This window comes from Athene noctua, chromosome 9, assembly GCF_965140245.1.
Source record: "Athene noctua chromosome 9, bAthNoc1.hap1.1, whole genome shotgun sequence".
In the NCBI taxonomy this organism is placed as follows: domain Eukaryota; kingdom Metazoa; phylum Chordata; class Aves; order Strigiformes; family Strigidae; genus Athene; species Athene noctua.
Window position 1 is genome coordinate 17,328,085 of NC_134045.1, and position 17,032 is coordinate 17,345,116.

General features: G+C 38.3%; 1 protein-coding gene across 1 annotated transcript; it reads right to left on the minus strand.

Annotated features, from left to right (window-relative positions):
- Positions 1-774: 774 nt before the first annotated feature.
- Positions 775-12,252, minus strand: CA7 (carbonic anhydrase 7). Its single transcript, XM_074912978.1, has 7 exons — positions 12,188-12,252; positions 9,980-10,177; positions 7,345-7,463; positions 5,619-5,714; positions 5,318-5,380; positions 3,605-3,760; positions 775-3,333 (listed from the first exon to the last, which is right to left on the minus strand). Exons 1-7 carry the CDS (start codon positions 12,225-12,227, stop codon positions 3,211-3,213), a joined length of 795 nt encoding a protein of 264 aa, XP_074769079.1. The 5' UTR covers positions 12,228-12,252; the 3' UTR covers positions 775-3,210.
- Between the last annotated feature and the right edge of the window lie 4,780 nt (positions 12,253-17,032).

A 17,032-nucleotide genomic window follows, 5' to 3' on the forward strand; every position in this document is an offset into this window, starting at 1 on the left:
CTCATCTCACAAATAACAAGATAAAATAATGCTGGTAAAAGAAATAAAAGAGTTCTTGCTATAAGGCTCTCAAGTTAACTATATTTCAACCAATACATTAACAAGTCCAGAATCTGTATAAGGAATACAAATGAACATGGTTCCTTGTACCCCAGAATATTATTACTAGAACTTTTCTAAATGAGGATCAGTAGAGCAGCTCTTCATGCTACCCCTACTGAAAAATAATTTAGATAGTTTCCCCCCCAAAAGAATTAAAATCACCAATCAGTTTTATTGTTATTACTTTGGGTATGTTTTCCTGGTGGACTATGCTTTCAGTTACAGGGAGAAGACTACAGCAAAGCTCAGTAACTAAATACTATGCCTTCATCATACTGATTGCATTATTCACTGACTACACAATAAAATTCATTATTTCACATATATTTCTTGCATTTTGCTTTTATAATCTCAAAATAAGTGAAATGCATTAAACTGTAGAAAGTAGTTTATAGCTTTAAAACCAGGGTTTCAATAAACAAGAATTTAAAAGGCTTCCTTTGATATTTGGCTTCACCATGGTAAAAATAGATCGGGTTCTTTAACAACTGAAAAAAGCTGTAAATAAGATAAAATTTATTTCTGAAGGAAAGTATAGTTGGGTTGCTCCCAGAAACTGAACACCTTGGGTGATTCAGCATTTAAAGCTCTTTACAATAGCTAATCTTTTACAATAACCTTGTGAGCTAAATATTATCCTTCTGTTGCTCATGAGTAAACCACCCTTAAAGAAGCTTAAGTACTGTGTTCAAGGTGACAGAATGGACACATTCTGTGGATAAATAAGATTTTAGTTTTATTAGTAATTTTGGTATACAAAATTTTACCTTTGTGAGAGACTGAGGGAGCAGAAACCTAATTATATGCCTAGAATGAGAGAAAACAGAAAATATCAATCAGTAACTAGCTCTGTAAAAGTGTGTACTAATACAGCAGTACTTTGGTAGCTTTATTAAGCTATATATGGTAAGTAATGTTGGTTAAACTGTAAACAGGAAAGTATTTTAGTTTACCCCTAATAAAATTTATTTGGGTTATCAAATACATAAAGTTCTTTTGAAAGACTTTTTACATTTTAAAGTTAGTCTCTCCATGTAGGTTTTCATTTTAACAAGGACATAAGATTCATGACAACAATAATTTGACAGGACAAGAAATCATTCAAGATGAACAAAATCTGTCAGAATTTGAGTGAAAGGATTAAGCTGAAAGAGAAACTGCTAGTCCCAAAAGATGGGAAGAATTGTAGTATAGACTAAAAAGCTAAACAGAGGTAGGCTTTCTAGAAGTTTTTTTTTTAAAAAAAAAAGCCCAGAAACTTGGAAAGATTAACTCATCTGTACTTAGATTATTCTACCATAGCATAATCAAGGTTTCTATGAAACTGAAGATAAACAATCTAAGCATATCTACTTTGGATCAAGGAATCTCATTTAAAGATATCAAAACACTTCTGTTAATGAAAGTCCAAGAAAAACACTGCTGCACCATAGGGCAAGGTATTCAAAATAAAGGATGAATATATGCACATTTTAAAGTCTCATTTATTTCATTTCTTAAAGAAATTAAGATACATTAAATAGATTTCCTGCAATACCAGTTTGCATTACTAGCAAAGTTACATTCATAATAGCTAAAACCATTGCATTTAGTAATGATTTTCTGTTTCCTTTAGCATCTGCTGCATAAGAATCTCACATCTAGAACAATGCTGAATTAGCCCTCACAACATCCCTGTGAGGTAGGTCAGTGTTATTCTCCTTTTATATAAGAGGAAACTGAGGAATGGAAAGTTTTAAGTTAGGGTACCAGAAAAACTATAGAAGAATTAGGTCTAGAATTTTAGTCTTCCATTTCTTGTACTGTCCACACCTAGTGTCTCTCTCCCTTTCTGAAAAAGGAGAGCAGCACATAGTAGCTGTTCTCCTTTCCCCCCCTCCTGCTTTCCTTTACACTGTACATCTTTGATTTCTCCAAGCTGATGAAAATCGATAAGCATCAGCAATTTTTCTGAACTATACAGATGAAGCAGAACATTTGAAGCCCAGAATTAAAGTAACTGAAAATAGACTAGGTAGTTACAGATAACATCCCTGTATTAAGTACCAGAGACCTAAGTCTGAATTTTGTCAGTAAGCTGCAGAAGCATTAATACTAACACATGGATTTTAAAAAGCAACTTTCTTTTGAAGAGGTAAAAGGACCCAGGACTGATTGAACCTTGTATCTGCAGGGAGTATCCCTGACAGACTGTCATAGCAAGGGGATGATTTGTGCAGCAATGCACATTCAGTGCAGTCAAGGTCTACCCATGTTAGATCCCAAAACTAAACAAAACACCTACTTTCTTTAGGGCAGACAAAGAAAGTTGTATTGCAGAGCAAATCACTTAACTGAGGTAGAATTTGAGCAATTGAGAACCACAAACCACACACCTGAATTGCTATAGATGTTCTTTTCCACAAAACTGACAAAGGCATTGTATGCTGCATGGGGTAAAACAATTTATGTCTGAACAACAGTGTGCAATAAAATGGTCTGCTTTTAAACACAGCATTTACATTGTGATTTTAAATTAGTTATAAAATAGCATCTTAGAACAGTAATTTTAAAATATGTATGTAGTTTTCATACCAGTGCCTACTTGAAGGTGAGTAAAGAACTCTTTTCTAGTGCTATTAGTGTGCACTGTATGTGTCAGACAGCAATACAGTGAAAGCAGTCTTTAAATCAGGCAGAGATCAGCAAATGCTAACAAAAAAATCAGTAAGGAAAATTTAAGTCCAAATTGTCCAGAATTCTTGACTCTTTCATCACATTAAATGAGACAATTAAAAGTTGTAGTCATCAGTATTAGCAGATCTTTACATAATTTCCCATTTTATAAGAGGGATTTTAATTTAAACTTGAGATTTTTGAGTCTTGGAGAACACTCTAGTTTACTCAACTATCCCTTATATTAAAAAGTGCTAGTTAAAAAGATCCCATTTCTCAAAAGAATGAGCAATTCAAATGAAATAAAGCCAGAAGGTTGTCCCCTTCCAAGTAGAGTGTTTATAGAAATGTCTATCTTGTGTGTTCCATGAGTGATCTGAAGACCAGAGTTCCTGTTTATAGCATCTCAGATGTGGAAGCTCTTGGATATCTCAGGGCCATTATCAGTTTTCTTCAGGCCTTGAAGGAAGCTCGAACTACTCTCCCTTTAAGAGGCTGAGGAGGGCGAAAATTATTCACCATTTGGATCCTCTGGTCTTCCTCACTGGTGAAAAGGAGCATGCGGAATTTCTCCAGCTGTAAATTCAGGTGAAATCATTTACTGCTTAAGAGGACAATCAATATTAATGTTTTCAATAAAGGACCAAAGGAAAGTATTCACTATGTTTTAATTTGTCCACAGAATGGGTTCAAGCAAAGATCCCAGAGAGCATTAGCAGAAAAACAGAAGCCCTGATTATTGAACAGGCTAATGGTCTTTTAACTTAGCCCCACTGCAAATCAAGAGTCACTGCCTGTTTATCCAGTGTTGAATCCTACAAGAACTGGGAGAATATCAAAAGTTTACCTGTTTCTCAGAAATTCTGATGGGTTCTTTCAGCACTATCCATGTTACACTCTCATTAAGAGGTGGTGTTGTCAAAGAACCAAGGTATGTCCAATAATCTAGGCTCAAAGGCAGGAGACATTTGGGGTTGAAGCTTCTAAATTGAGCTTTTGTTCCCTGGGAAAAAAAAAAAGATACTTAAAATCTATTTTTACTTTCAAGTACAGGTTAGAGAACTCTTTGAAATAGGAAAAAATGCTAAAGTAATATTAAAAAGTAGGGGAAAGGAAAAGTCTATAAAGGTTTGGCTGACTTATAACAACTGTTATCCAAGAGTAGCGTGGCAAGTGGATGCCTGCTGCTGGCTTACTGGACCTTGAGTTCTTGCCTCATTGCCTCTACCTAAGTTCATCTCTTGTCATAAAAGGTCTAAAAATTATATACAGAATACACTTCCTGCATTGTGTTCAGTGTGAGCTATAGATAATATCATTGCAGAATTCCTTGTCTCATTACTTGCTATTTTCTATGCTTCCTATCTATTTCAGTAGAAAATTTTAATTATGGAAAACTTGGCCCCAAACAGTCATTGTCTGCTATGATAAAATTAGCCTTAAAAATCAAACTTTCAAGTCTAGTTTTAGAGAAAGGTGGATCAACCAAAAGCCCAGTAAACAGAAGGAGGTGCTGCCTAAAGTAGTGATTGCCTTAACTACCACAGTCTAGGGCAAGATTTTTCAGCCTGCAGGAAAGGTACTTAGTCACTCAAAGCACTGTCCAGTTGTCTGTAAAATTGCTCAAGGAACAGAATGAGCAGCCTAGCACCAGTGGACAACCTGCAGACCTCCCATCATACAACTGAGGGATAACTTTCCTGCAAGTGGAAGAAATCACTTAAACATCAGAGTATCATTTAGTGTGTTTGTGGCCTACATATTGCTGTGTAACTGCCTTCATTTCCTGTACTTCACCATTGTATACAGTGGAGCAAGAAATAAAATGCCCATTCAAGTATTAGATATTTTATTTTACATATTAGAACTTATACATATTGTAGATTGCATTGACCTCATGTGAAGCCAGAAAGGGTAACATTTGTAGTGGTCTCATTGGTCTGCACTTGAGAAAGTGCAGCAGGTATCAATCTTCAGCAAAGCTCCCAGATACAGCTGGTTAAAGACCACTTTGAGGTATCACTGTATGAGCAGACTAGCTCAGGACTTCATTAAGATTGTCCCCTGACAGAGCTTTGCAGCAGCAGCCAGCCAGCTTTGACCTTTTTTAAGGCTAGGCTCAATGGAAAGGATTATTTTGCTGAGTATAAGAGCTAAGCCTAGAGGGTCACTGAGCTTTTGATTTTAGATACTCTGGGAAAGGTAGAACCTCTGACTGACCAGTGGGATTAGCATAGCCTTGGGAGGCACCCAGGATTAGGCAAAAAAAGTGATGAGGCACTGGAACAGGTTGCCCAGTGAAATTGTGGGTGCCCTCTCCCTGGCAGTGTTCAGGGCCAGGTTGGACAGGGCTTTGGTCTAGTGGAAGGTGTCCCTGCCCCTGGCAGGGGGGTTGGAGCTAGATGGTCTTTAAGGTCCCTTCCAACCCAAAGCATTCTATTCTATGATGTTCTAATGATGGGAAGATTTGTGGTGGGTGATTTTCTGTTTTTGTCTCAATCATGAGCTTGATTTATAAAGAATATCCTAGAAAATTACATATAAAGAGCTTAAAACTTACTTTAAATTTTACCATGTACAAAGCATCAGTGAGTCTGTTCATATTGGCATGTTCTTTCCCAATCTAAAATAATGGAATAGACAGGTTAAATAAGAACGGCTATAATTACGCTTTGAATAGGTGTTGTTTTCTTATCTGAATTTCAACATTCCTACTAAAGTTTAACAGCAATTTGCAATGAGTTACTGCTTCCAATAAGTCATCTGTTTTCCTTAAGCACTTATATGTGTGGCTTGGTTCTCAAACACTTGACAGCATAATGCTTTTCATCATGTAAACTTGCTATTTTTGTGATTCTTACCTCCAAGAAAACACCAACTACTGCCAAGCCATCTGGAGCTGCTGCTGCTTCTCCAAATGTTGCATATTTTCTGGCATTCCAGTGAACTAAGTGGAGCTTTAGAGAAAAATAACAAATAAGAATTAAACAAATTAGTGATAGAAGCTGTGAACATAGGTTGTCTCATGTTAACAGGCACTACTAGTCGTTCATAACAGAATGAAGGTCTGATAGATCCAATGCCAGCTGACTCCAAAATGGACTCACCACTGGCCAAGGCCAAGCCAATCAGTGATGGTGGTAGCACCTCTGGGATAACATACTTAAGAAGCAGGGAAAAAACCTGTGCAACTGTAGCCAGGAGAGAGCAGTGAGAATATGTGAGAGCAACAACTCTACAGACACCAAGGTAGTGAAGAAGGTGGGGGAGGAGATGCTCCAGGGACCAGAGCAGAGGTTCCCCTGCAGGCCGTGGTGCAGCCCATGGTGAGGCAGCTGTGCCCTGCACCCGGGGAGGCCCATGGGGGAGCAGAGACCCACCTGCAGCCCGGGGAGGACCCCACGCCAGAGCAGGGGGATGTGCCTGACAGAGGCTGTGACCTCGTGGGGAGCCCACGCTGGAGCAGGCTCCTGGCAGGACCTGTGGCCCATGGAGGGAGGAGCCCAGTGGAGCAGGACTGCTGGCAGCACTGTGACCCCGTGGGGGACCCACGCTGGAGCAGTCTGTGCCTGAAGGATGGCACCCCGTGGGAGGGACCCACGCTGGAGCAGCTCATGAAGAACTGAAGCCCCTGGGAAGGACTCGTGTTGGAGAAGTTTGTGGAGGGCTGTCTCCTGTGGGAGGGACCCACGCTGGAGCAGCTCATGAAGAACTGAAGCCCGTGGGAAGGACTCGTGTTGGAGAAGTTTGTGGAGGCTGTCTCCTGTGGGAGGGACCCACGCTGGAGCTGGGGAAGAGTGTGAGGAGTCCTCCCATTGAAGAAAAAGGAGCAGCAGAAACAACAGGTGATGAACTGACTGCAACCCCCAACCCCTGCCCCCTGCACCACTGGTGGGAGGAAGCAGAGAAAATCAGGAGTAAAGTTAAGCCCTGGAAGAAGGGAGGGGTGGAGGGAAAGTGTTTCCTTGAGATTTGGCTTGATTTCTCATTATCCTATTCTGACTTGATTGGTAATAAATTAAGCTAACTTCCCCAACTCAAGTCTGTTTTGCCCATGATGGTAACTGGTGAGTGGTCTCTCCCTGTCCTTATCTCAAGCCACAAGCCTTTTGTTACATTTTCTCTCCCCTATCCAGTTGAGGAGAGGGAGTGACAGAGCAGCTTTCATGGACACCTGATGTCCAGTCAGGGTCAACCCACCACACAGCTTTAATTTGAAACAAATCAGGCATTAACCAGTGACCTAATCTCCCTGGTACAGGCCTTCATTCCATGAATCACTATGCTCCAGTACTCACTGGTAGACTCCAGGGTGCTATGCTACCATAGTATTTGGGATAGATTGTGCTGGGAAAGGCCCGTGCCTGGTCCTAGCTTTTCAGAACTGTCTCAAGAGCCCCCAGATGAAGTTGTTTCTAAGCCATGTACAGCACCAGCAGGGTTGTTTAATTCTTATAAAGTCTGTGCTGACATAACCATGGCAAGTAAGCAATCAGAATCCTAAGGGACACAAAATCCCCACTGCAGGCAGTCATTTGTCAACAGTATTTGCATGAATTGATCCCATCTGTAGAAACACATTATTACCTCACAGGGAAAAGATTTGCCATCAATTGTATGCTCTGATCCTTGGCTATGCTTTGTCCCCCAGTGGAAGTGAAACTGCTTTAGCCGAAATGGATTCTCAAAGGGACCACCGCTGATTGCTAGACAGAAAAAAGGAAAAAGCTTAAGTATTCTGGCTTTTTAGCTTCCTGTTAGTAAAAAGTAACTACTGTTAGCACAATAGTGGAAAAAAGCCATCAGCATCTCCCATTTGCCAATATGAAAGAGATGCATCATCCAGATATTTAGAAGGGTCAGATTTCTTAATGGTAAGCACCTGAATTAATGTAAAAATTTAAATTAAAGACATTGTGTGGCTACTTATACAAAATTTTGTAGCTTTTTTGAAAGACTATATTTGACACGTGGTAGCCATTGTTACAATTTTGCCTTTCCTGTTAAACACAATAAATCCAAGTTGAATATTAAAAAAAAAAAATCACAATGTGAAACTCATGTACCTAAAATATTTGACAGTGCTACCCAAGATTTTGTATAAAAGACTGTAGATAGCTGAATTATCTACCTGATCCTTAAGGTAAGTATTTCCTCTTTAGAGTATCTTTATTTCCAGTGAAGGTTATATATATATATATATTGTTTCCTTTAAATACCTGATCCCATAAAAGAAGTAATATAATAGCTTGTACTTTACATGACACCACTAAGAATCTCAAATCACCTTATAATGGTGAGGAAATGCTACAGAGAACCTCCATATATCATTTAGAAATAGCACTTAAGAGATTAATGTTTAAGATGCCACCTAGAGAAGATACTTTATCAACAGCATCAGTAATCCTCCTGTAATTTTATATGGCACTAAATCAAATAAATTTGGCACAACAGACATGAAAACCTCATCAAAATCTTATATTAAGAAAACTAAAATTTCATTTAGTATCTGTAAAGCACTTACCCTCAGTGTAGTCCATAACTTTTTATTTAAATAACTAAAGCTGGGGCTTGCCTACCACATGTGCATAGTTCCAGCTGGCCTTTATGCAGGAAACTGGCCTTGCCAAAGAAAAGACTTTTGTATTAATTAATAATATAAATATCTCCTAGTATGATTTCCTGAACTTACCAATGGAATGCATCACCTGTCTCAAATATTATTTTTAAGAAATCTAGCTATGATGGGTTACTGTCAAAATTCTGTTGTGCCATTTATGCAGAGCTGTGAGTCACTAGATCTATTTCAACACAACTAAAAACACTTTAAACCACGTTTTCTACTTGTAGCAGTCTTCTTCCTTGAAAGTGTTATTAAAACAAGGCATGTGCTTAGTGTAGAAAGGGCAGAGGTCTTCATTCCTGCATGTGCTCTGAGTCTGTATCTCTAAATGCAGAGTAATAGATTATGATCTTAAACTTCTACAGCTGGATAAAGTTCACTGTTATGTAGTTATAGTTTAGAATTGCACAAAAGTAGTTAGCAAGCTAAGATAATGCTTCTAGATATATTTTACAAATGCTCTTTGTACAGTTACATGCTTAATAGATCTGTGAAATAAGAATTTTGAAAATGCACATCCAATCTTCTTTTTAAATTCAGTAGAGATGCTTGAAAACCTGACCATTCACTTGGGCAGTTTTAAATTCATTCCAGAAGAGAAGTTTTAACCCCAAGCCCTTTTTCAAAGGGTTACCAGCACAGACAGAAAGAGTAACTTGTTTTGAGTATCTAGAATATCTTATTTAGCTAGAATCAATAAACACAACCAAATGGAAGATTAAATCAGCTGATAGGTTTAAAAACTGTTCAGAAGGGGTTTTTTTAAAATGCACTTTCCATTTATCATCTACTTAATCATCTCCATTTGATTGCTCTTCCCCTACCCCCCAGATGTAAAAGCAAGGTTTACCATGGAAGTAGAATTAACAGAAGTAATCAATCATTTAAAGCATTTATATTTTTTGCCAAGAGCTGAGACAAGAATAACATACAACTGTGGATAGCCCAAGCTGCTACCAACCCAGAATTAGCTGAAGATTTTATAATTTCTGAAGAAACTGAACTGCTATGAGGCAGGGAGGAACAAGAAAACAATGCAACATAACAGTGACTGGTCAGATACAACTTGGTGTGGTGGTTATGATTATGATGATTACACTATATGACTTGATCTCTGCTCATCATCTTTTCCATACCCCTGTGGATGGAAACTGGGCAGTGAGCCAGACAGAGCTGGCATGTGTGTTAGCGTCTTTGATTTGGATGATCACAGAAACAGGGCAGTGAGGAGCGTGCATAGCTACTCTGCATGCTGATGTGGTCTAGGAGTGCTGGAAATACATGGATTCCCTGTCTAGCAAATTGACAATCCCCATTTAAAAGGGAAGCACTGCAAACAAACTGATTGTCCTGATGCAAGAGCTTTTCCTAATGCAGAAACACTACTGCTGTGCAATATTGCATTGCTAGACAGACTCAAGTGAAGACAAGAAATGTGAGGCTCAAGATGACAAAAATATTAAAGGGCTCTGGTCATATGCTTTGTTGTAAACTGTAATTACACATCATATAAAATAGCCTATACAGAATGTACTTAATTGTTGCCCTAACTAAATCACAAATGGTATTCCAAGTTAGTCAGCTGTGTATTAGTCTCACCTGTCTTGTCATCAGTATCTTCAAACTCAACCATAACTGAATGGCCATTGTTGGAGATGTTGAGAGATGTACATGATTCATAGGAGATAAGAAGTGGCTTCAGATTAGGGTCATAAACTGCTCTTGCAGAAACTATATCAATAGGTGACTGGCGGTTCCCTTGGGCAATGGGATAAGATTTGTGCCACTCTGAAGGTCCTTCAAAATGAAAGAAAGGAAAGCACCATTATTTTTTCCTACTATACACAAAGTAATCATTACAGGTTTTCATGATGCTTGAAGTAAAGCTTGCTGATCAGGAGTGACTTGAAATTTTGATATCTGAAGTCCACTTAAATTCTAAGCTGGTGTGTTTTTATTAGCACAAACAGGCTGCAACAAGATGGGGGATTCAAGTGTCTTATACAAAACACTGAGGAAATCACAGCACATCAGACTGCCATATCTTCAGTTACTTATGCCACCAATTTTCTGTGGAGTTTGTAATTACATTGCTAAGGTATCTGTAGACCTTCAAAGGTGGGTGCAAGCGTAAACACACTTGCATGCACACACACTCCCCCAAAGAAACAGCATTTAATTCTTCCTGGGAAAGATAGTGTAAAATCTCCAGTGATTCAAATTAGATGCAGATGACTCAATCTCTTAGCTACTGACTATGCAGTTATTTTTAAAACCATTTTATGACTGCAGTAAATCTTTGAGGCAGCTTCATTCTTCACTCATGCCCATTATGGTATCTCTCTACCCTGAGTGCAAGGTACAGCATGATAATTAACATTTTCAGACTTCCTGACCCCAACAGTGGGGAGAAAGACCAATTTAATAGTACAGCACTCCGCTGCCAGAGCTGGAACAGTCTTATGCTGTTTGAGATAATAAAACCTTATCTGTATCAAAGAATTACTTATTCTTACAACTTCTTTTTCTACTTTGGTATGGTAGTGCAAGAAGCAATTAAAATTCTTCTACTGCCTATGTTCATGAAGTATTAACAGTAAGTATTTTACTTTAAGATTCTGAAGAAGCACATTTGTAATTGTGCTATTGTCACATCTTTCACAAGTGGAAACTTTTTTAATCAAGCACAGGTATTCTCCTTTGAGTTCACATAACAAAAACCGTGATCCATTGTACTCTCACTTGTCTTTGACATTTTCTGAAAAGCTAAGCTTATAAAATAATATCTTTTCTCAGCCTACCTATAAAGCAGATTTAGGATTTAAATGCTGTTACACAAGCTTAAGCAATATGATTTGTCTCTTATAAGCTTCATAAGAATATACATGGCTTTATTACTACTACCTATATGGCCAAACATGTAACACTTACCTACTAGCACTAACCAGCTTTACTTGGCATTCAAAGTTGCTTTTGGACTCAGAAACTAAAATAATTGCTGTTAAGAAGACTGGCTCCTGAAGGTTATACAAAAGATTCTTGTTGGACACTCAGCAGCTAAAATAAATTGCTGTCAATAGAGAGTCCTAGAAGTGATGCAAAAGACTGTCTTATTGGACAACATCAGTCACTCATCCATCCTTCTCTAGAAAGGATACAGGTGCTATAAGACACTATGGTAGGAATTTTTCAGTAGCTTCACATATCCTCTCACTCTGACACACATTCTTGGAGGTGGGAAGCAAAAAAGGATGACTAAATTAAAAACTGTCAAATCAGAAAGCATAAATTGTTCTATAAGAGATCTGTGATACTGATCTGTACAATTTATTGATGTTCTAGAAATACATAACATACACCTTATTTTATTCACTTCTGTGGAAGCCTAGGTATCACATTTCAACAGCTGCACAGGATCAGAAGATCTATTACCACTCTACTAAATCTTTTTTACTTAAAAGAATCGCTTTTGGAGAGACAGACACAGTTAATCCTCTTCATAACAGCTTTTTGGAAAGGGACCCAGCTGTAATATCTGCAGCCTGAAAAAAAAACTCAGTACTGCTTCCCTCAGTTTAGGAACATTGATTACAACAATGAAAGGCAGCAGGCATAAGTTTGTGCCTTTTTCGGTGCCACTTTCTGGGTACTATTTATTATCAATAAAGTAATTAATTACCTGCTGTATATACTTGATGCTTGCAGACATCGAAATGCAGGCAGCTCTGCAGGGCTCAGGCAACAGTTCTAGAAAGAAAACGAGTGGGGGAAGACAGAGAGATGCAGCGCGGAAATGCCATAACCTACCGTCATCCTGCCCATATCCCCAACTGTGGTGGCCAGTCATTTTAGGGGAGCTGCACCCTGCTCTGTTCTCAGCTCTTTGATCGGGGCAGTGCTGCTTACCTGCCTTTATAATGGCTCACCGTGGGCTAGGGTCAGCCCCTTAAAGATACAGAGCAAGCAAAGCGATTCCTGCAGGGCAGGGAACGCACCCGCCTTCCTCCTGCTCCCAGGGTCGCTGCTCCTGCTGCTGCTCACTCTATTTGCTAACTCAGCACAGGAGAAGGAAAATGTAAAACTGAGATAATTGAACTCCCGGGACTTAGAGAGGAACCAGGACTGTCTACGTGGCATGGGGATCAAATTTAGGACAAAGTAGTACTATTTACCCATCTTACACCATGAGGCAGCAATGCCATAAACTGCTCCGAGCATCAGGGCACAGCAACACCTGCAGATTTTAATGAGAACTGCCCTTCTCACTTTTATGTTCTGTAGGGAGAAACATCATTGCCTCTCTTTTCTTAAATACTCTATCCAGCTGCAAAAAATTAATTATGTTTCCACCTGATTTGTCATTAAAACTTCAGAATCAGTGCTTAGATGAGATGGAGAACATTCTCATCTCAGAAAAAATTACCTGTGCTACTTTTAAACAAAGTAAAAATCCCATCAATTAAGGATAAATTAGCAATCTGATTTGTTTTTTCTTTGTAAGTAAAGAAACTTTGTGAAAAGACAAATGTAAAAGTGTGGTTATATTAGGGAGTAGAACACAGCAGACTAGAGAAAGGAGCTGATCTGTGAAGCTTCAGTTATCTGGTGTGATCCAGTAGTTGCCTGCAGCTTCCTAAACCCCCGAAGAGGCTACAATGAGATACCCAATCTTCAGCTGTACAATGTCTTAAGTCATCTTTATGGCAAGAAAAAATGGCTCCTTGGAAATAATTTTGTCAGATCTGAGGAAACGCTGCCTGTTCTATAAACATTGATTTTCACAAAGACAATAGCACACAGAAATAGGATCTCTCTATTGTGCAATCGAGAAAATGGAAGAAAAAAATCAATGAAAGCATTTTATGCAACTTTTATATTGTGGTATTGCCTTGTAAGATTAATTTCCTTTTTCAGAAGCTGTCCATAGGATTCAGCTATAAAACCTTTGAGATTCACTGATGCAAGCCAAATCACTCAATAAGGGATGTAAACTGCTATAAAAGAGTCCACAGAGTAGTTCTACAATGACTTACTCTGGTCAAGTTCTCAATTTATTTCTGTTAAACTACTATGACCCACTCAGGTCCCTGCCTAGGCCTGACACACACACCAGGCACTGGCACCGCAGGTGTGTCTGTGGCCAGATAGTCTGTACACACACACACTCACGGTGGCTCCAGCACTGGAAGTAGTACAGAGGTGCTGCCACTGGGTTACAGTACTTTGCTGCTTAGTAGGACAAATGAGCTGTGAGAAGTTCTGGTGCTTTGGTTCTCATTCTTGTGTGGCTCTGTGCCGTGTTTGTAGACAGGGAAGCCAGATGTAGACCAAGTCAGACAGATGCAAATAGTCAAGAAAGCTGTTCTAGACTGTGGGAAAAAGTATAAAAAATACCAACTTACCAGTGAAAAGAAGAAATGGAAGAGGAATTTTTTATGTGAAAAAAGTAGACTATAGACTGGGGAAAACTGTATGCAAGATAGAAACTACTGAACAACTATTTTCAAGAGAAGCTTGAAAACTGAGGCTCTGATCTTGCTTTCAGGGCACAGTGCCACTGAAGTGGCGCAATGCCTACATGCATTTGACACCATTCCTCACTTCAGCTTTTATCTTCTCACATTCAAAACCACATAGATGTCTACAGATGTGGACTACAAAGGCAGGGCATAGGAAAAACTGAGACAAGAGTCTCATGAACGTTTATGGCAGGAAGTGGACTCCACAAAATGGAGGTTTAAGTGGTTCGATTTAGAAAAAGTGAAAAAGGAGAATGACAATAGCTGAGGAAGGGAAAAAAGAGCTTGAGTAAAACTTTAGCTATAAATGATAGCCAGTGTGTATATGACAGTATATTGTGTTCCCCCATCCATCAGCTTATTTCTTTTTGAGGAGAATATTAACTTTTCCTTAAAGATAGGGTAACACTGCTGCTTATACAAACATCACATTATTCTGTAACCCTGATGCCTCTTTGACATTGGCTGCCTCTAAGTATGGATTTTCACTGATTCTGTCCTCAAATGATCATTTATCACTTCAAAAATTGCAGTAGTAATCTAATTTTGATCTCAATTTTACTAGCTTGAATCAAGGATAATTACATCACACTCATGGAAGTGAGAAGAACAGAGTGGTAGTTTCTTAAACGGTGGATTTCTCCAATGCTGAGCTAAAAGCGAAGTACTCGTGATTTCCACAAATTTCTCAGGGGCTTTGACTACATCTCAAAAGTGTCTGCTTAGCAGTGAATGACAGGAAGAAATAATTCCATCCACTATAGTGAAATGTTTCAAGTTACTTTAAAGAATAATTCCATCTTCCCATCTTCATACTTAGGGTTTTATTCCTCTTTGACAGTAATGATGAGTGAACAGAGCAGCAGCCTAGGACAAATCCATGGATTCTTCTTGTGAACCTGTCACTATGTTGTGATACTGAACTAACAACAAATGCCTTCAGTTTTCCCATCCCTTTATATGGAATAATTTTCTTCATGATTGAAACTGAGCTCCCTTTATTAAAATTGCTATATAAGAACTAACCATTATGGTTAGAAAGCTCCAGGTAAGATGAGAATGCCAAATGGACATTGAACATATTAAGCTTTGAGGAAACATATTAAGGTTTGAGGAAATTGTATTTTTGAATCTCTAAGGCAAGTTGTCTCTATAATACAGATCTGGAGTCATTGGGTGATATTTGCACAAAGAGATTACATCACTTGAGGATAATGCTTTTGGTATATCTTACTGCATCACTGTAGAGGGGCAGAGCTGCAGTTTAGGAGATGTAAAATGCAAGAATAGTTATTTGGTTCTAAGGTGAATGGTTATACGGCACTCTGTATTTGCTTAATTTGGCAATTATCTTTACTGAGCATCTTTAATAATGGCAAACATTTGAACCAGGTGTCATGTGCCTTCTTTAATGCATCTGAGCATGTCTGATGTGTTATTGCCTATTAACAAAAATATGGCAGAAATACAATCAGTTTGGGTACAGGCTGCTCACTCTAGAGCCTCTGAAGTACAACAGGTAGGGGTAGATTAAATGTTAAAACATTTATCACTCCAGACCTTGCCTACACTTCAGGTTCTTGAAAGAGTATCTTCTTTATCCAGGCAGCTCATCTCTCTTCTTATATTGCCATTACTAATGCTGGCGGTTTCCAAACGGGAGTTATACTAGAGTGACATCTGTTCTTTATGTGTGCATTAAAATAATTTATAATGAATCCAGAAACTGCACAAAAATACTTCTCAAGGTAAATATAAACAGGTTGGTGTACTGCCAACACTAAGCATTAAAAAGCAGAATAATTCCAGATTACTTTTTATTTCATTTAAAAAGTGACTGCGTACACTTGTTGATTGACAATAGAAATTTCAGATTTGATATTCTCAAGTTTTTATTTGCAAACACAAAAATGTGATGACTATATATTGAGATTCACATGCATCCGGTGTAACTTCAGGAGCTGAAAGTGGCAATCCTTCTCCCACAGCTACATGGTGAGACTCATGAGATTTCTAAGGGAAAGAACATTTATTTACTGGGAGTCTCTCCCTGGCATAAGGGCGGGGAAGAAGTCCCTAAGTAAAGAAGGGATTAAAAAGGACATACATAAAATTAAGAGACAAATTTGCAAGAGAAAAAATCTTGAATAAAATATGGGCCAAGAGGAAAGAAGAAAATTATTTGGAACGTTATTGGGAAAGTGGGGCAGGAAAAGAAGAACAGGGTATGTGGCTCCCTAGGAGTTTCCCAGCCTTCACATGCCATTTTTTATTATGACACGTCTTTGACTTTTAAAGCTATACACACCTGGCTGCTTTATACCAGAAATGAGAATTATATTTTGGAACTAAGTCTGAAATAACAATTCTTATAATTTATGGTTTGTGCAGTTGAAACTGTATAATTGTAGGACATAGCAAGAACAGAATGAGACAACTTTTGATTTTGTGGACAGAATATTCCTACAAATAATCTAACAGTCACTGAAATTTCAACAGAAGGAAGGATTTACTATGACATAGCAAACACAAAGCCTGAGAAAAATGAACTTTGGAGGAGATACTGTATATGGGAAAACAAAAGAGGAAGCATTATATTGTATTATATGATGTTTTACATCATCTGCAAGGTATAAAGCACTAAATTATAATTATACTGTTGTATATTTTATTTCATCAGATAAATAGCAAGTTGAAGATTTAGAGAGAAGCAGGTTTAAAAAGACAACAGAACACCCTTTTATGGGCTAACAAATCAGCTGGAATGATGCACCCATTTTATGACCTCTCTTCTGTTGTTGAAACAGTGCCAGAAACCTTGGTTGAAATCTTAAGATCTGAAAGTTTCCTTTTGTACATGTTTATAGTACAATCGATGTCGATCTTATATGGAAGGATTTTCATAGACACAACAGATTTCAGATTTTATTGTCTCAATACTAAAGAGAAGTCATTGTAATAATGCCCACCATCTCAGCAAAATAGATCTGATATTTTTTGAACGCGGGTATCAGCGGGACTTCTGACTCAGACTGCTGGAAAATGCTTCAGAACATCATACCAGAAAGGGGGCTCAGAGATAGAGAAATACCCATTTTGAATATGAATTCTGGAAGTGGCACCATATCTTTAG

Excerpts from the sequence above, each read along its gene's own strand:
- CA7 (XM_074912978.1), bottom strand. The coding sequence starts at position 12,227 with ATGACTGGCCACCACAGTTGGGGATATGGGCAGGATGACG. Across the intron at positions 3,761-5,317 it reads TGTACATGGTAAAATTTAAA|GGAACAAAAGCTCAATTTAG; the intron begins GTAAGTTTTAAG and ends TTTTTTTCCCAG. Across the intron at positions 3,334-3,604 it reads TCAGAATTTCTGAGAAACAG|CTGGAGAAATTCCGCATGCT; the intron begins GTAAACTTTTGA and ends CTGAATTTACAG.